The sequence below is a fragment of the Hyaena hyaena genome, unplaced genomic scaffold (assembly GCF_003009895.1).
Source record: "Hyaena hyaena isolate Hyena2069 unplaced genomic scaffold, ASM300989v1 scaffold_1867, whole genome shotgun sequence".
NCBI classification, from domain to species: domain Eukaryota; kingdom Metazoa; phylum Chordata; class Mammalia; order Carnivora; family Hyaenidae; genus Hyaena; species Hyaena hyaena.
This window is the reverse complement of record NW_024082498.1, coordinates 45,390-64,023: the sequence shown is the minus strand read 5'-3', so window position 1 is coordinate 64,023 and position 18,634 is coordinate 45,390. Positions and strand designations below refer to the sequence as shown.

At 49.6% G+C, this 18,634-nt stretch overlaps 1 protein-coding gene across 2 annotated transcripts in view; it reads left to right on the top strand.

The window, feature by feature from the left end:
• The window catches only part of VAV1 (vav guanine nucleotide exchange factor 1), a 47,538-nt gene that overhangs the window by 17,757 nt on the left and 11,147 nt on the right, over positions 1-18,634 (top strand). For both annotated transcript variants that reach the window (XM_039225020.1, XM_039225019.1), the window contains exons 2-21: positions 4,010-4,126; positions 4,583-4,641; positions 4,758-4,826; positions 4,998-5,106; positions 5,212-5,307; positions 6,302-6,370; positions 6,519-6,622; positions 7,177-7,276; positions 7,989-8,084; positions 8,284-8,352; positions 8,595-8,681; positions 8,781-8,866; positions 9,184-9,316; positions 9,636-9,745; positions 10,800-10,901; positions 11,128-11,225; positions 11,308-11,330; positions 11,502-11,547; positions 14,601-14,737; positions 15,062-15,127. In XM_039225020.1, coding sequence (XP_039080951.1) covers positions 4,010-4,126; positions 4,583-4,641; positions 4,758-4,826; positions 4,998-5,106; positions 5,212-5,307; positions 6,302-6,370; positions 6,519-6,622; positions 7,177-7,276; positions 7,989-8,084; positions 8,284-8,352; positions 8,595-8,681; positions 8,781-8,866; positions 9,184-9,316; positions 9,636-9,745; positions 10,800-10,901; positions 11,128-11,225; positions 11,308-11,330; positions 11,502-11,547; positions 14,601-14,737; positions 15,062-15,127 — 1,776 coding nt within the window. The remainder of the gene's footprint in view (positions 1-4,009; positions 4,127-4,582; positions 4,642-4,757; positions 4,827-4,997; positions 5,107-5,211; positions 5,308-6,301; positions 6,371-6,518; positions 6,623-7,176; positions 7,277-7,988; positions 8,085-8,283; positions 8,353-8,594; positions 8,682-8,780; positions 8,867-9,183; positions 9,317-9,635; positions 9,746-10,799; positions 10,902-11,127; positions 11,226-11,307; positions 11,331-11,501; positions 11,548-14,600; positions 14,738-15,061; positions 15,128-18,634) is intronic.

Genomic DNA, 18,634 nt, shown 5'->3' with positions numbered 1-18,634 from the left:
TGCCCATCACCCCCCTTCCCCTCCCCCACCCCCATCAGCCCTCAGTTTGTTCTCAGCATTCAAGAGTCTCTCATGGCTTGCCTCCCTCCCTCTCCCCCAAAATGGTATCCTTTTAAAATTGAAGTGCAATTTTCACGTAGTGAAGTGCTCCGTTCTTCAGTTTACTGCTCAATCAGTTCTAGCAAATGTATACACTTGGGCAATCCACAGCCTTATCAGGACGCTGAGTGTTTCCATCGCTTGTGGCCTTTCTGAGTCAATCTCCACCACCCTTCCCACCCCAGAAGCAACCACTGATCTGATTTCTATCACCGTAGATTAGTTTTGCTTATTCTAGGATTTTGCAAGTGTTATCTGTTTAAAAAATAACATTTTATCATTAATTTTTGCTAATGCACCAACACACAGTAAACTTTGTATATTGATGGTGTATTCACGAACACTGTTAAGTTGTTGTATTGATTCTGGTTATCTGTCTACATTCTTTTGGGCTTTCTGTGTTGACAATGGTGTCTTCTGGAGAATGCCCTTTGTCTTCTTCCTCCCTTCCTCCTTCCTTCCTTCTTTGCCTTCTCCCTCCCTCCCTGCCTCCCTTTCTCCTTTTCTCCCTTCCTCCCTTCCTCCCTTCCTCCCTTCCTTCCTCCCTCCCTCCCTCCCTCCCTTCCTTCCTTCCTTCCTCCCTTCTTTTTTCCTTTCATTTTGTCTTGTAGTGCAGGGTAATATCTTCAATGCAGCGTTGCCTAGAAATGGTAATGGGAGCAGCCCTAATTAGTTTTGATTTCAAATGCCAGGGAATCTTTTCAACATTTCCCCCATTAATATAATGTTTTGGGGCCGCCTGGGTGGCTTAGTCGGTTAAGCGTCCGACTTTCGCTTAGGTCATGATCTCGCGGTTCGTGGGTTCAAGCCCCGCGTTGGGCTCTGTGCTGACTGCCAGCTCAGAGCCTGAAGCCTATTTCAGAGTCTGTATCTCCCTCTCTCTCTGACCCTCCCCTGCTCACGCTGTCTCTCTCTCTCCTAGAAATAAATAAAAATATATATATAATGTTTTGCTTTTTATTTAAAACAAAGGTTTAAGATTTTTTGAAGATGCTTTCTTTATCAGGTTGCAGAAATCCCTCTCCATTCTTACTTTGCCAGGGGTCTTTTTTTTTTTTTCTTTCTCTCTTTCTTTATCACAAATGGAGTTTGAATTGCTGTTTTTTATGCATCTCTAACTGTGGCTAATCTCTTTTGAACAGAGAGAGAGAACAAGCCTTGGGTAGGCAACAGAATATCCAGCTGGTGTTTAATAACATTGTTTACATCATATTTATTTTACACTGGTCTCTTTTTATAGCAAATGATCCTGGGTTGTTTGTTTGTTGATAGTAGGATGTAAAGTCCTCTTCTTAAATACATTTATTTCAGTTAAAGTTTATTTAAATTGCATTCACATAGATGATGGGTTAGGTATACCGTGGACGCAGCAATAATTGAGACGATACAGTCTGAAGATGGAAGTTTGAGCACACTGTGTCTTGATTTGATTCCCATATGTTGCCATGGCCTAGTGCCTGCAGTCACATGGCCTGGGTTTGTCTTCTGGCTGGCTGTCCTTGCCTCAGTGTCCTTATCTACAAAATGACGCTATAAGAGTACTTGCAGGATTGTTGCGAGAATTCCATGAGAGAGAGAGAGAATATGAGAGAGGGGAGGAGTGAGAGGCAAAAGGAAGAAGAGAGAGAGAGAGAGAGAGAGAAAGTCAAACTCCTAGAAGCAGAGAGTAGAAGCTTAGTAGGCACTGGCTGGGGGAGGGGGGAGCATGAGAAAAATGTGGTCAAACACACAAAATTGCAGTTAGGGAAGATGAATCAGTTAGGGCTCTAATGTACGGGCATGATGTAGCTGCTGCCCTGAGTCTTACTCTCTTAGCACTGGAAATATGCTGAGAGAGTAGATTTCAGGTCCACTCACCCCACACAGTGGTGGCTGTGCGAGAAGATGCCATGTTAATTCGCTGGACTGTAGCAATCATTTCATTATGAATATGCATATCTAATCATCACACAGTATGCCTTTAATATATACAATATTATATACACACTAAATATATATTACACACACAGACAGCTGGGAATTGGTGTGTGGGAACATGGTGGATGCTTATGCAAGGCAGTGAGGTAAAACTGTGGTCAAGAAATGTGGTTCAGATTCTGTAGGATCTGGGGACCTTAGAGAGAGCTGGGCCCATTGGGACATTTGGATGAGTTGGCGTAAGGCAAACGCAAGAGTGCGAGGGCTTGTTTATGATGGCACCAAATACCCCGAGCCCAGAGCGGCAGCCTGTAGGCCTGACTGCTGCGTCCGTCAATATCTTTTGGTTGCAAGTCGCTACAACCCAACCCAGAATGATTTAAACAAGAAAGGAATGTGTTGGCTCATGAAATTGCAAAGCTTGGAGATGTTTCCTATAAATGGAACCGTGCAATGTGTGACTTTTGAGCCTGGCTGCTTTCACTGGGCATCACACTTTTGAGGGTTATCCATTTGGTAGCACGTGTCAGTACTTCGCTGCTGTTTATGGCTTTAGAATATTCCATTGTGTCGATATGCCTCGTTTTGTTTCTCCATTGATCGGTTATGGACATAGGTAAATACATAGAGGCAGAAAGCAGACACTGGTTCCCAGGGAGAAGGAAGAGCGTGGGGAATGACAGGTGACTGCTTAATGGATACAGGGCTTCCTTTTGGGCTGAGAAAAGTGTTTTGGAAGCAGATGGGTTGATCACTGTATGATATTGCAAATGTACTAAATGTCCCCAAAGTGCACACTTTAATACAGTTAGCGGTTTGGGGCGCCTGGGGGCTCAGTCGGTTAAGCATCCTACTTCGACTCAGGTCATGATCTCATGGTTCGTGAGTTTGAGCCCCACTTTGGGTTCTGTGCTGGCAGTGTGGAGCCTGCTTGGGATTTCCTCTCCCTTTCTCTCTTTGCCCCTCTCCCCGCCCCATGTAAATACATAAACTTTAAAAAATTAAAATGGGGGGCGCCTGGGCGGCTTAGTCGGTTAAGCGTCCGACTTTCGCTTAGGTCACGATCTCACGGTTCGTGGGTTCAAGCCCCGTGTCGGGCTCTGTGCTGACTGCCAGCTCAGAGCCTGGAGCCTGTTTCAGAGTCTCTGACTCCCTCTCTCTCTGACCGTCCCCGCTCACGCTGTCTCTCTCTCTCTCTCCTAGAAATAAATAAAACATTAAAAAAATTAAAAAAAATTAAAATGGTTAATGGTTAGATTTCTTATTACAGTAAAAGATACACAATATTATATCTACATAAATAGAATGATATTCATATATTGATAAATACAAATACAAATTTATGTAAACAATTTGGGGACTATATAAGTAACAGAATACTTATCATTTTAACTGTTTTTAAGTATGTAATTCAGTAGCAGTAAATCCATTCACAATGCTGTGTAATCATTACCACGGTACCCAAACTGTTTCTCTTCCCCAAAAGAAACTCTGTCCCCATTAAACACTAACTCCCCACCCTCTCCTCCAACCCTGGCCCCTAACATCTAGTTTTTGGCTCCCTTAATTTGCCTACTCTAGGGACCTCATATAAATGGAACCATATATTAATTGTTCTGGCTTATCCTTCTGTGTCTGGGTTATTTCACTGAGTACAATGTTTTCAAGATTCGTCCATGTTGTAGCGTAAATCAAAATTTCGCTCCTTTTTCTGGCTGTGTCGTATTCCATTGTATGTATATAATACATTTTGTTATCAGTTAATGGTTAACTTTATGTTATGTGACTTTTACCTCAATAAAAAAGGATTTCAGGGGTAGATCAAGCTTCAGGTACGGCTTGATCTTTATCAGAAGAGGGTGTGGCTTACTGAGAGGGAGGCTGTGCCTTCTTCTCCCCCTTCCGGGCCATTCCCAAGTGAGACTGCCCAGGGTTCAGCCTCTCCCCTGTCCTTTTATGTTTTCCCCACTCCCATTTTTGTCTCTCTTCACAGTTCCTGTGCCTTAAGAACATTCGTACCTTCTTGTCTACCTGTTGCGAGAAGTTTGGCCTCAAGCGGAGTGAACTCTTTGAGGCCTTTGACCTCTTCGATGTCCAGGATTTTGGGAAGGTAAGCTGGTGCTGAACTTCCCCATGAGCTGGGCACACAGAGCTGGAAGATTGGATTTCAGGCCATTTCCATGAACATCTACACTGGGAAGTCTAAGTGCTGTTGGGGGGAAGAGCAGGTAGGTCAGACCAGGCCATACGTCAGATGCAAAGACCTTGGCTGGGTTCTGGTCCCTGCTTTGCTGCTGGTTGTGTGACCTCAGATCTGCTGCCAGGCCTCTCTGAGGCCTAGGTGCCTCCTTTGTAACCTAGGAATAATACCATCCTATCCTTTCTGAGTGGGTATGAGGATTGCCTAGAGTAAGGGATCCCGTGGTGGGTGGACAAAATCCCGACCAGGCTCGCAGGGGCATGGAGTCCAACCATCATATTGAGCCTCGGGGGTTGGAGTCCGAGCCTGTGTTCCAGCACGTGGGTGGGCAAGCTGCTTGCTGAGCGGCCATGGCCTTTGTCACAGGTCATCTACACCCTGTCTGCTCTGTCCTGGACCCCAATTGCCCAGAATAAGGGGATCATGTGAGTAACCATTTGGGCTGGCACCCTTGGGCTGATCTGGCTCCAATCCTACCCCTCCGGGAAGTCCCCACCCCCTGACCCCAGACCTCGGGCTCACGCCGTCCTGGCTCCCCCAGGCCCTTCCCCACTGAGGAGGATACTGTGGGTGATGAGGACATCTACAGTGGCCTGTCTGACCAGATTGAGTGAGTGTCTGGGACCACCACCCTTCCCGGGGAGCGGGGGTGTCTGAGGGGTCATGGCGCTGTCCCGGAGGGTCTGAGGGGACAGGAATTTGGTCTGGGAGGGGCCTGAGGGGTCCCTGGCCGGGGGGCTCCGGTGGCCCCGGTGGCCCTAGCTGACCCCGCACCCCGCAGCGACACGGTGGAGGAGGATGAGGACCTGTATGACTGCGTGGAGAACGAGGAGGCGGAGGGCGATGAGATCTACGAAGACCTCATGCGTTCCGAGCCGGTGCCCATGCCGGTGCGTGGGGCGCAGTGTGGCGTCTGGGTGCGCTCATGGGCGGGGTAGGGGGGCGTGCAGCCCCGGACACCCCCCAAAACACCGACCTGTCCTCCCCACTCTCAGCCCAAGATGACAGAGTATGACAAGCGGTGTTGCTGCCTGCGAGAGATCCAGCAGACGGAGGAGAAGTACACGGACACGCTGGGCTCCATCCAACAGGTGTGTGCTCCGACGCAGCCCCTGGTGCGCGCATGCGCGGGAGCTGTGCGGGCAGGTGCGTGACCCCCCGAGCTGCGGCCTCTGGGCGGTGCCCGCAAGCCCCAGTGTCCCGAGCGGGCCTGGGGCTCTTCTCTGTCCTCATTGTTTTGTTTCTTCATCTCTCTTCGCCCCTGGTTTTCTCCTTCACGCTCTCGCCTGTCTTGATCTGTCTCTCTTCTGGGTCTCTCCTTGCTTCTTCCTCGGTCTTCCTTTCCCTACGTGTCCCTTTATCCCTGTCTGTATCTTTTCCTGTATCCTCTCTCTGTCCTCCTGTCTCTGTTACGGTCTCTCTGACTTCTATTTCCTTCCCTTTGGCCATTGCTTTCTCAACAATGCTTTATTGAGATGAACTTAATAGACCGTACAAGTCACTCATGTGAGGTATACAAGTCAGTGGTTTTCGGTTTATTCACAAGGTTGTGTAACCATCACCACTGTTTAGTTTTAGAACATTGTCATCATTGGCCCTCCCCAAAGAAACCCTTCCCCTGTACCATCACCCCCTACGCCTCCGCCCTTCTCCAGGCCCTGGAAACCGCTAATCTACTTTCTGTCTCCATGATGTGTCTGTTCTGGGCATTTCACACACGAGGACTCACACACGATGTGGCCGCCGTGTCTCGTTCTCTCACCAAGCGTCATGCGTTCAGGGTCCGCCCACGTGTGTCAGCGCTTCGCTCCTCTTGGTGGCTGAGTGAGGTTCCAGTGGGTGGGGACCACACCTGGTTATTCATTCACCCATTGCTGGACATTTCGGTCGCTCCCCCTTTTCTGGGTGTAGTGAATAACGCTGCCGTGAAGAGCCGTGGACAGGTGTTGGGGTGGACATTCTCCATCGCTCTCTGTCTCTCAGTCTCTCTTTCTGTTTGTCCCTTTCTGACCCTGGCTCCCTGGGACTGGGCTGGAGGGAGGGGTCTTGGCCCCCTTCATCCTTCTCACCGCCCCCCCCCCGCAGCATTTCATGAAGCCCCTGCAACGGTTCCTGAAACCTCAAGACATTGAGATCATCTTCATCAACATTGAGGTGAGCTGGCCGGTCCCTAGCCCTCCTGGGTCCCTGTCCAGTGGGGACACCCTGCTGGCTCCACCTGTCCCTGGAGTGTGGGGGTTGGGAGTTGAGCACTGTAGGATGGGCCTCCTGAACCCCAGCCCCCACTCCTTCCTCCGAGTAGGACCTGCTTCGCGTGCACACTCTCTTCCTAAAGGAGATGAAGGAAGCCCTGGCCGCCCCAGGGGCGCCCACCCTCTACCAGGTTTTCATCAAATACAAGGAGAGGTGAGAGCCCGCTGGCCAGCCCAGACCCCTGGAAGTCACCCTGGCCTGTCCACGCCGGGCACTTGGAAGACCTTGCCTTCAGAGACTGCTGGATAGGCAGGGCTTCTCCTTCTTCACTCGTGGGCAAGGGACTGCCCGTTTGTAGGTCAGCCCCCAGCTCTGCCTCTGTCGGGCTGTGTGGCACTGCAAAGTCACTTAACCTCTCGGAGTGCCTGCTGCCCCATCTGTAAAATCCATGTCGTGCAGGAATGTACCTCCTAGCTAGGTGTGGTGAGGATGGAATAAATTGACCATGAAGTGCTCAGCACAGGACCTGGCACAGTGACTGCTCTATAAGTGTTAAATGAGTGAGCACTGAGGAGACACTATACCAAGTGCTAAGAGCTTTCCATGCTTCAGTAGCTCCATGTGGGAGGTGCCACTGGTATGCCCATTTTACAGATGGGGAGACTGAGGCTCAGACCATCTGGGAAGAGGCGGGGCCTGGGCTCATACCCAGATTGGCCTGCCCAGGGTACGGGCCACCATGACCCGGCCGCCTGTCCTTCCGTCAGGTTCCTTGTCTACGGCCGCTACTGTAGCCAGGTGGAGTCAGCCAGCAAGCACCTGGACCATGTGGCCACAGCTCGGGAGGATGTGCAGATGAAGCTGGAGGTGGGGCCCGGGCCCTGTCTGGGGGATGCCCTCACTCCTTCCCAGGCCCCAGGGGCAGCGGGGAGGAGACTGAGTTGATGGCGCTACTCCCCGCCACAGCCCAGCCAGGCAGCTGCACGCCGAGGGTTTGGGGGGGAGAGGCACTGACCAGTTGAATGGGATAAATGGAGCCGGAAGAGGTGGGCGGGAGCACTTAGCCCTGACCCCAGCTGAACCCCGACTCTGGACTCAGTCCTGACCCTAGGCTGAGGTCCTGACCCTGAACTCAACTCTGACTCCAAACTGATCCCCAGTGCAGCCTGCGCTGAGTCCCAGCTGTGCCCCACGTCTGGGCTGAGCTTCAACTTCACACGGAGCCCCGATCCTGGGCTGAGCCCTGTCTCCCCCCGACCCCCGCCTGGACCAGTGTGTTTAGTGGAAGCACAGACAGGGCAGAAATGAGGAGAGGCCGCCTGCATGCACCGCACATCCGGCCTGGTCGGTCCCCACTGTGGGGACCCTGCAGACCTGTCTGTCCCTCGCTCCCTCCCCAGCTCCACTCAGCTCATGGAGTCCTGGACTTCTGCCTCGGGCAGTGTTTACCAGCCTTCCAGGAAATTCTTCCTTCATTATGTCCCCGGGGATGGGGGTGGGGGAGATATGATGCTTCAGGTTCTAGAAATATCCATACCTGTCTCCACCTCATCTTGCTTATCACTTTCTCATCCCCCAGGAATGTTCTCAGCGAGCAAACAACGGGAGGTTCACCCTGAGGGACCTGCTGATGGTGCCCATGCAGCGGGTGCTCAAGTATCACCTCCTTCTCCAGGTGCACAAGTGGGGGCCCCCAGGCAAGGGCGTGGTCTGTCTACCCCTCCGCCTCCTGGCAGTGGGCGGAGCTGTCTTCCAGGGGCTGGGCTCCTGGGCCCTCTGGGAGGAGGGAGGAAGCTGTCAGGCCAGGCTTGTCTGGAGGGTCCCCAAGAGGAGAGGGCAGGCCCGGGTGATGTCTGTCTCCGTGGGCCATGCAGGAGCTGGTCAAACACACGCAGGATGCGATGGAGAAGGAGAACCTGAGGCTGGCCCTGGACGCCATGAGGGTGAGTGGTCACACAGGCGTGTGCACATTCATGGTAGTGCGGCGCCGGCACGCGGTCACACCCACGGGCAGCCCCTCCTCTCATCCATGACGATCCGCCTGTGTGACCAGTGAGTGATTCCCAACGACTCGTACCCTTTCTGTGCCTCCTGCCAGCCCCTGGTGGGGGCTGACCCCCTGTGCCCAACCAGATAGGGGATTGGGCAGAGTGGGGGCCCAGGCTCACCCCTGCCCCACCCCCAGGACCTGGCACAGTGTGTGAATGAGGTCAAGCGGGACAATGAGACGCTGCGGCAGATCACCAACTTCCAGCTGTCCATCGAGAACCTGGTGAGGGGGCAGGGCGGGGGTGTGGCCGCGGGGGTGGGCGGGAGGGTGTTTGGTCTCCTCCTTGGTGGCCCCTGGCCAGACCCCCTTCCTGCTGCATAGGACCAGTCTCTGGCGCACTATGGCCGGCCCAAGATCGATGGGGAGCTCAAGATCACCTCAGTGGAGAGGCGCTCCAAGATGGACAGGTAGGCGGAGCCAACAGGTACGGGGAGGAGCCGGGGCGGAGGCAGGGCCCGATTTCTAGTCCCGCCAGGGGGTGGAGCCTAGGTGGCCGGGTGGGGCGGGGCCAGCGTGGACTGTGGGTGGAGCCAAGGCCAACAGGTGCCTGGACCAGGACGGACCTGATGGCTGCGGTCAGGAGGGGCAGGCGGATGCTGCCAAGTGGGCCCCAGAGGAGGGGGAGGGCAGGAGTCCTAGATGGACGGGCAGGAAGGTGGAGAAGCTGGGAGGGGGAGGAGCTGGCTGAGGGGAGCCAGACTCCCCTGACCCGGGTTGCTCTCAGGTACGCCTTCCTGCTCGACAAAGCTCTGCTCATCTGCAAGCGCCGAGGGGACTCCTACGACCTGAAGAACGTTGTGGACCTGCAGAACTTCCAGGTTCGAGATGATTCCTCTGGAGAGCGAGAAAACAAGAAGGTGGGCTGCGAAGCCAGAACGGGTGTCCCCAGTGCTGAGAAGCCCCAGTGTAGCTTGAGGCTCTCTACTTGACCTTTAGAGTGTGTGTGTGTGTGTGTGTGTGTGTGTGTGTGTGTGTGTGTGTGATATTTTAGATTTGTGCATGTATATTTTCTCCCGGGCAGACCCTTCCAAGGGGACCCATGCCCAGTTCTCCTAGGGGCAGAGAGGCTGTTATAAGCCTGACCCTTTTCTCCTCACAGGGGTAGGGGTGAAGAGGGTGTGTGGCCCCGTCCTCTGCAGACTGGGCGCCTTCATTCTGAACCCTCCTTCCCTGCAGTGGACTCACATGTTTCTCCTGATTGAGGACCAAGGCTCCCAGGGCTATGAGCTGTTCTTCAAGACACGAGAACTGAAGAAGAAGTGGATGGAGCAGTTCGAGATGGCCATGTGAGACCCCCTCCTCCTCCACCCTTCTGTCCTCAGAGGACGCTGCAATGGACAGGGCCTGAGAGGCAATTCTGTGCTCCATTCTGTAGGGCTTCTCTGAACGTTGTTTCCTCATCTGGGAAATGGGAAGGATAGGCTTTTAGTGCTGTCTGCTTCCTCAGAATGCCAGTGTGAGCTTCAGCCACGAGCCTGGACCCCTCCTCCCCCTCCTCCTCCTCCTTTTCTTCTTTTTTTAAATTTTTAAAAAATATTTATTTATTTTTGAGAGACAGTGTGAACAGGGGAGGGGCAGAGAGAGAGGGAGACACAGAATCTGAAGCAGGCTCCAGGCTCCGAGCTGTCGGCACAGAGCCCGACATGGGGCTCAAACTCACAAACTGCAGGATCATGACCTGAGCCAAAGTTGGATGCTTAACCAACTGAGCCACCCAGGCACCCTTTTTTTTTCCTTCTTAATGTTTATTTTATTTATTTTGAGAGAGAGGGTGTATGTGAGGGAAGGGGCAGAGAGAGAGAGAGAGAGAGAAGGAGAGAGAGCATCCCAAGCAGGCTCTGCACTGTCAGCACAGAGCCCAAAGAGGGGCTCAATCTCACGAATGGTGAGATTGTGACCTGAGCCAAAATCAAGAGTCAGATGCTAAACTGACAGATCCACCCAGGCTCCCTTTCTCACTCGTCTTCTTGGGATGAGATTCACATAATGAAAATTTAGCCATTTTAAAGTGTATGATTCGATGGCATTTAGTACATCACAATACTGTGCAACTGCCACCTCTATCTCGTTCCAAAACATTTCCACCCCCCCCAAAGGAAACCCTGCACCCATGTGGTAGTCAGTCCCCATATCCCCTGCTCCCAGCCCCTGACCACCACCAACTGCTCTCTGTCTCCGCCCAAATGACCATCGGTGGATGGATGGAGGTATGGTCTGTGGTTTATGCAGCATATTCAATATGGCGGCACTGGTACATCCAAATGGCAGGATGTGTCAGTACTTCATTCCCTTGTGTGTCTGAATAGTATTCCATCATGTGGAATTCTCTCCCCTCTCCAGCTCCAACATCTACCCTGAGAACGCTACTGCCAACGGGCATGACTTCCAGATGTACTCCTTTGAGGAGACCACGTCATGCAAGGCTTGTCAGATGCTGCTGAGGTAGGGCTGTGGGAGGGTGGGCCTGGGCATGGTCATCTCTTCCTCCCAAGAGGGGCTTCTCTGGCTGGCTGTCCCCTGAGTGGGGAGGTGGGAGCTCTCTTGAGCTTCAGCTTCTTCGTCTCTCTCTTGCCCTAAAGAGATCCCAAGGGTACCCTTCACGTTGTTGGCAAAATGATTGGCTGTGTCAACATCACTGACTTCCCTTAATCTCCCCTTGGCATCCCAGAGGCACTTTCTATCAGGGCTACCGCTGTCATCGGTGCCGGGCACCTGCACACAAGGAGTGTCTGGGAAGGGTCCCTGCATGTGGCCGACATGGGCAAGGTACCAGCAGCGGAAGAGGGGAGGTGGGCTTGGTTCTGCGTGGGGGATTTCCCATCCTGACTATCTCCTTTTCCCTCCATAGATTTTTCAGGAACCATGAAGAAGGTAAGACCCCCATTCTCCTTTCTCTGTATGAAAAATCATGGGGGGTAAGGGAGGGTGACCCAGGAGACCCCAGCAGTGAGTGTGGCCCTTTGCTGAGTGCTCACGTAGGAGCTGAGGAGGCCCCAGGCTGGACCTAGAAGCCACACTTGCTTTTTTGCTGTCTCCCTCCAGGATAAGCCACATCGCCGACCTCAGGACAAAAAGCGGAATGACCTGGGTAAGTCTGAGATGGGTGGGCATTGTGTGGGGCAGGAGGAAACCTGGGCTCTGCCCCAGATCTCATCAATGATATATTAATGATCATGTAAGGTCCTGCTTGTCAAGCTGTGATCCATTTGTCCTAGAAACCCGAAAGAAATTTAAAAATAACTAATCAGGACACCTGGGGGGCTCAGTCAGTTAAGCGTCTGACTTCGGTTCAGGTCATGATCTCATGTCTGTGGGTTCGAGCCCCGTGTCAGGCTCTGTGCTCAGAGCCTGGAGCCTGCATCCGATTCTGTGTCTCCCTCTCTCTCTCCTCCTCCTCTGCGCACTCTCTCTCAAAAATAAATAAACATTTAAAAAATTATAAAAAATATAAATAACTAACTCAAATTCTTTCCTTGCTTCGCTCAGACTCTGGGAAGAGAATGCACGGAGCGGTAGCCATCCCTGTAAAGATGCTTTTTCACCACCCAGCTTTTCTTCCTTGCCACCTCTTTCTCCTTGCTCCCCGACTCCTAAAGCCTTAGCCGCTAGGCACACCTCTGATGGTTCTTACCTCCTCTCCTCTTCATTCCGTGCCACAGAATCTTATCCTAATCTATGGGTTCAGCAGAGAGCTCCCACCTTGAGGATGGGGAAGCAGAGGGCACGGACTCATTTTAGCCCAATGGCAGGGGCGGGGGTGGGGTGGGGGGGAAAGGCTGGACTCATTCCTATGTTAATGAACTTTGTGGCATCCCAGCAGGGATGAGTGCCTTGTGTTCGGGGTCTACTGTATACGTTGTCATCTGGGGCAAAGGATGTGCCTCTCACCCTCCAGAAGCCCTCGGACTGGTAGTGAGGGGCAGACTTTCGTTAAGACATTACACTGTAGTGGGCAAAGTAGAGGATTTTCTGGAACCGTAAAACCTGGGGGACTTGATGAATCAGAGCCTGCAGGGAAGGCTTCTCAGAGGAGGAGATATTTAGGTGGACATTCGATGGATGAGGGGGTTAGACAGGTGAGGAGGAGGGCAGAGGTATTCCAGGCAGAGGAAATAGCATGTGCAAAGGCTAGGAGGCAGTGGGCGGCGGGGGAGGGCAGGCAGCATTAAAGACGTGAGAATAGTTTGGTGTGGCTGAGGAAGTAAACCCTTTGCTCATAATCATATAGAGTCAGTGTAAAGGCTCAGATCTCTTTTTTTTAGCACATTAATTTTATTTTTATTTATTTATTTTTTTACAAATAGTTTATTGTCAAATTGGTTTCCATATAACACCCAGTGCTCATCCCCACAAGTGCCCTCCTCCATGCCCATCACCTCCCTCCCCCCCACACCCAGCAGTCCTCAGTTTGTTCTCAGTATTCAAGAGTCTCTCATGGTTTGCCTCTCTCCCCCTCTGTTTCCCCCCTTCTTCTCCCCCTTGGTCCTCTGTTAAGTTCCTCCTATACGTACAAACATATGGTGTCTGTCCTTCTCTGCCTGACTTATTTCACTCAGCATAACACCCTCTAGTTCCATCCATGTTGCTACACATGGCCAGATTTCATCCTTTCTCATTGCCATGTAGTATTCCATGGTATAGATAAACCACATCTTCCTGATCCATTCGTCTGTTGATTGACATTTAGGCTCTTTCCATGTTTTGGCTATTGTTGAGAGTGCTGCTATGAACATTGGGGTACATGTGCTCCTATGCATCAGCACTCCTTTATCCCTTGGGTAAATTCCTAGTAGTGCTATTGCTGGGTCATAGGGGAGTTCTATTGTTAGTTTTTTGAAGACTCATATCTCTTATCTATCCTTATCTATATTCATATATAGATGTCAATACCAAAGATCTATAGGTATCTATAGTCTATATCTATAGCTAGATATAGATATATCAGCTTTATTTGAAATAAAAAAATTAGAAACAAATGATCTCAATAGGAGAAATGTATATACAATTATATGTAGATTAATATGCATTGTATAATCAGTTTTATACAAAAACGTATGTCAGCTTTATTTGCCAAAACCCAGAAACAACGCAAATGTCCTCAATAAGGGGAAATATTTATAAGTGTGTGTATGTGTGTAGGGGCACCTGGTGGCTCAGTTGGTTAAGTGTCTGACTCTTGATTTTGGCTCAGGTCATGATCTTACGGTTTGTGAGTTCAAGCCCCACATCGGGCTCTATGCTAACAGTGCGGAACCTGCTTGGGATTCTCTCTCTGCCCCTCTCCTGCTCTCTCTCTGTCAAAAATAAATAGATAAACATTTAGAAAAATAAGTGTGTGTATATTTTATGTTTATATTTATGCATATCTATGTATTAATACACACACTTATACATATCCATAATATGTATATAATCTTTGAGATAGAAAATACATACTGTAAGGTGTATAAAGCGAGCAAATCTTAACTACATGTCTCCATGAATTTCTACCCCTGTAACCACCATGCAGATCAAGGTATGGGACATTTCACTGAATTCTAGAACCACACCGACCAATGCAAATTGAAATTAATTTAAATGACCTTAAAGCTCCTGGACTCAGCCACATTTGCCACATTGCGAGTTCTCGCTCACCGCCTCTGGCTAATGACCGCCCTGCTGGACAGGAGAGATTATTGAACTCCTCTGCCACACAAGCTTTTACCAGTCAGCACTTCCGCTCAGTACCCCACCTGGCTCTCAGAGAGAACCACTCAGACCCCTAACATCATAGATTAGTTTGCCTTTCCTTGAACTTCATAAAAATGAAACCATGTGGTCCTCTTCCTGTGTTTTGCTTCTTAAGTCAGTGTCATGTTGGTGAGACTCACTGAGATGGTTGTTTCTGACGGCAGTTTGTTCACTGCTGTGTCATATTCCATTGTATGATTGTATCACACCCAGTTCATCCATTCCATTGAGGCCACTGGGTTGTCTTCAGTTTGGGGCTGTTGTGAAGAAAGCCTGTCTAGGACTCCCGGTGCACACGAGGGTTCGTCTCTTTTGGTCTCTGATTTTCGCCGTCTTGGTGGGAGATGAGACTCAGGTTTGAAGATCCCTGACCACCAACCGCACTGAGCCGCCATCTTCCCTCCCCTCCAGGCCTGCCCAAGATGGAGGTGTGTCAGGAATACTATGGGCTGCCTCCTCCGCCTGGAGCCATTGGACCTTTTCTACGGCTCAACCCTGGGGACATTGTGGAGCTCACCAAGGCTGAGGCCGAGCAGAACTGGTGGGAGGTACTGGCTGGGATGTCTGATGATGGAGAAGGATCTGAGTGTGGGGTCATGGGCGTAGGCAGTCCTGGGAAGGGGAGGCATCTGGGGAAAGGATTTCTAGGGCTGGGCCGGACCTTCTGAGCTGGCCGTCTTCCCAGGAGGTTGATAGTGGCTGGAACTCTGTGGGTCATGCAGGCCACAGAGAGATAGATGGATAGGCAGTTGGCCATTGTGTGCAAAGATGAGCACACACACACGTGCGCGCGCGTACACACACACACACACACACACATACATGAATGCAAGTAACTTCTCTGTCCATGTCTTTCCCTCCCGGATTTTTAGGGCAGGAATACGGCTACCAATGAAGTTGGCTGGTTTCCCTGTAATAGAGTCAAGCCGTACGTGCATGTAAGTTCCTCAAATCTGGATGGAGCAAGGGCAAGCGGGTCTGGAGAGGGTCCTGCGAGGGCAGGAAGCCTTGAAGTAACACCCCTGAGATAGCGAGGGGCTGTCCATCAGGGCAAGTCATTCCCAAACCCCTCTTTCCGCCTAACATGCCTACTGAGCCCAGAGAGGGGGGCGAGCACAAGAAGAATGATGACCAATCCTCTCCCTCTGGATTCTTGTTGGATGAAGGTCTCTCCTTACTGGAGGAGGTCAGGGGTTGCCAGAATGCTGGCCAGTCCCTGGCTTCCTTTCAGAGGCAGCGAATGCTGCCCATCGGGCCGCCTGCCTCAGCCCCTGTGGACACCCGTGCCGGGTCTCTGCTCACCCAGCCCCCTGCTCTGTGATGACCTCAGGTCTCTCCCACTCTTCCCAGACCTCTCCCCTCCCTACAGATACCCCTCTGCCTGCTTCGCAGCCCAAATGGGAACCTGCAGAGGGAAACTCCCATCTGTTGCTTGATTTTTGTATCATTTCAGACTTCCAGAAAGGTGGCTGGAGCCGCGCAAGCAACTCCAAGTAGCCTTTCCCAGATTTGCCAGCTGCCACATTGTGTCCCTTTTACTCTCTTATTTGCCTTCTCTACACATTTTATTTTATTTTAAAAAGTTACGAGACATTTAAAAGTAAGTTTACAGATATATTTTCCCATCACCCTTAAATACCTCCTAAAAACAAGAACTTTTTGGGGCGCCTGAGTGGCTCAGTCAGTTAAGCGTCCAGCTTCGGCCCAGGTCATGATCTCACGGTTCATGGGTTCAAGCCTCACGTCAGGCTCTGTGCTGACAGATCAGAGCCTGGAGCTGTTTCAGATTCTATGTCTCCCTCTCTCTCTGCCCCTCCCCCGCTCATGCTGTCTCTCTCTCTCTTTCAGAAGTAAATAAAACATTAAAAATTTTTAAAAAGAAGAACAAGAACCTTTTCTTACATAACTATAGCAAGATTTTAACAACCATTTGACACTTGACCTTGACACGATACTATGATTTAATCTGTAGACATTATTTAAATTTTGACAGCTTCCCCTAAATTGTCTTTTAGAGATTTTTTTTTTCTTTTGTGGCCTGGAGTCTTAGAGGTTTCTCCCCCATGGAGCTATGCATTTTCAACTTCTTTGTTCTGTCCAAGTCCAAGTTTATTAGCAGATGTAAGGATGAGCTGTCTCCTATTCTAGCAATTAATCAATCAACCTACCTGTCAATCAGGCATCTATGTATCTAATGGCCATCTATATATTTATCTGTGTCTCTGTATATCCATCAATCATTTATGTATCAATCTATGTACCTATCTATGTATCAAGCATCTGTTATTCTATGTAGGTAGGTGTCTATCTAATTGCTAATCAATCAGGTATATATGCATGTATGTTACTCAGGCAATGCTCCTGGATTCTTATTTTAAAATTTTCTCAGCTTTGGGCAGCGGGGAGCCTGTCAGACTGGCTCATGTGTCCTTTTGATATGTCCCCTTCATGCTCTGAGTCGTTCCTTATTTTCTGGCACAAACCCAGACTTACCTTGTACTTTCCATGCCTCAATCTTGGAATCCATTGTTCTTCCAAGGAGCCCTGGTGCCTTCAGTGGGACATGGCATTCAGAAGCCAAGATCTGGGCTTGTCTCCAATTTCTGCCTCCAAATGTACTGCCTTCTCTCTCGTGACAATGAAGGCTCTGAGAAAAGATAGAAAAAATGACAATTGCCTTTTCTACTCGAGGATTCCATCTTCCTGGCCCCACCTACCTTACAAGATAGCTACTATTATATTTGTTTTCTGTGTGTCTGTCTGGAATTTCTTAATGCACATACAAATAGATTACAAATAGCGATTCTCACTTCCCCATGATTTACTCAGAAGATTTAATACTATTGTGCAGCCCCCTGCTTGCCCCTTAATATATCTTGGGATCTTTTCCTCTTGCACATAGACTATTTTGTTCTTTTTTTCCCCTTTAAAAAATTGAGCTGAAATTGAAAAACATAAAATTAACCATTTAAAAGTGCACATTTCAGGGGTATATAGTACATTTTGTAATCATTTCATTTACGTGAAATATCTCACATAGGTACATCCATAGGAACAGAAAATGGATTGGTGCTTCCCAGATATTGGAAGTGGGGGACTTCTGGACTGTTTAATGGGTGATATGTATGAGTTTTCTTTTGGGGCGATATCTCAGAACTAGATAGAGGTGATAGTTCCTCATTTCTTTCTATTACTATTTTTAGTTTTGTTTTATATTTTAAAATTATTTAATGTTTATTTTTGAGAGAGAGAGAGACAGAGTACAAGCAGGGAAGGGGCAGAGAGAGCAGAAGACACAGAATCCGAAGCAGGCTCCAGGCTCTGAGGTGTCAGCACAGAGCCGGATGTGGGGCTCAGACTCATGAACCGCAAGGTCATGACCTGATCCAAAGTCGGACACTCAACCGACTGAGCCCCCTGGGTGCCCCATATTTTTGTTTTATTTTTTCTAAATTTATATATATTTTTTATTTTGAGAAAGAGTGCAAGTCAGGGCGGAACAGAGAGAAAGGGAGAGAGAGAGAATCCCAAGCAGGCTCCACACTGCAGCACAGAGCCAGACGTGGGGCTTGAACCCACAAACTGTGAGATCATGACGTGCACTGAAGTCAGACGCTCAACTGACTGAGTCCCCCCAGGTGCCCTGTATTGTTACTATTTTTCAAATGATGGTGAAACACACATAATATAAAATTTACCATCTTAGCTATTTTTGAGTATACAGTTCAGTGGCATTTGGTACATTCGTATTGTATAACCATCTCCACTATCTGTTTCCAGAACTCTTTTCATCCTGCAAAGCTGAAACACCAACTGCACCCCTCCCCCAGCCCCGGCGCCCCCATCTACTTTCTGTCTCTATGAACTTGACTCTTCTAGGGACCTCAGAGGAGTGGTATTTGTCCTTTTGAGACCAGCTTTTGCACTGAGCATAATGTTTTCAAGGTTCACCCATATCGTAGCAGGTGTCAGAATGTCCTTCTTCTTTAAGGCTAAATAATATTCAGTTGTGTGTACATACCCCGTTTTGTTTATCAGTTCATCTGTTGATGGACATGTCACCTTTTTGCGATCGTGGATAATGTTGCTATGAACATGGATGTGTAAATATCTCTTTGAATCCCCATTTTTAATTCTTTTGGGTAGATACCCAGAAGAGGAATCACTGGGTCATATGGTAATTCTATTTTTAGATTTTGAGGAACTACCATCTGTTTTCCATAGTAGCTGTACCATTTCACATTTCTGCCAGTAATGCAATTAAGTTTCCAATTTCCCTAAATCCTTCCCAACACTTGTTCTTTTCTCTCCTTTTCTCTTCTCTTCTTTTCTTTTTTTTTTTTTTTTTTGAGAGAGAGAGAGAGAGCATGAGTGGCAGAGAGTGGCAGAGAGAGAGAGAAAGATAATCTCAAGCAGGCTTCACACTCAGCACGGAGCCCAGTGAA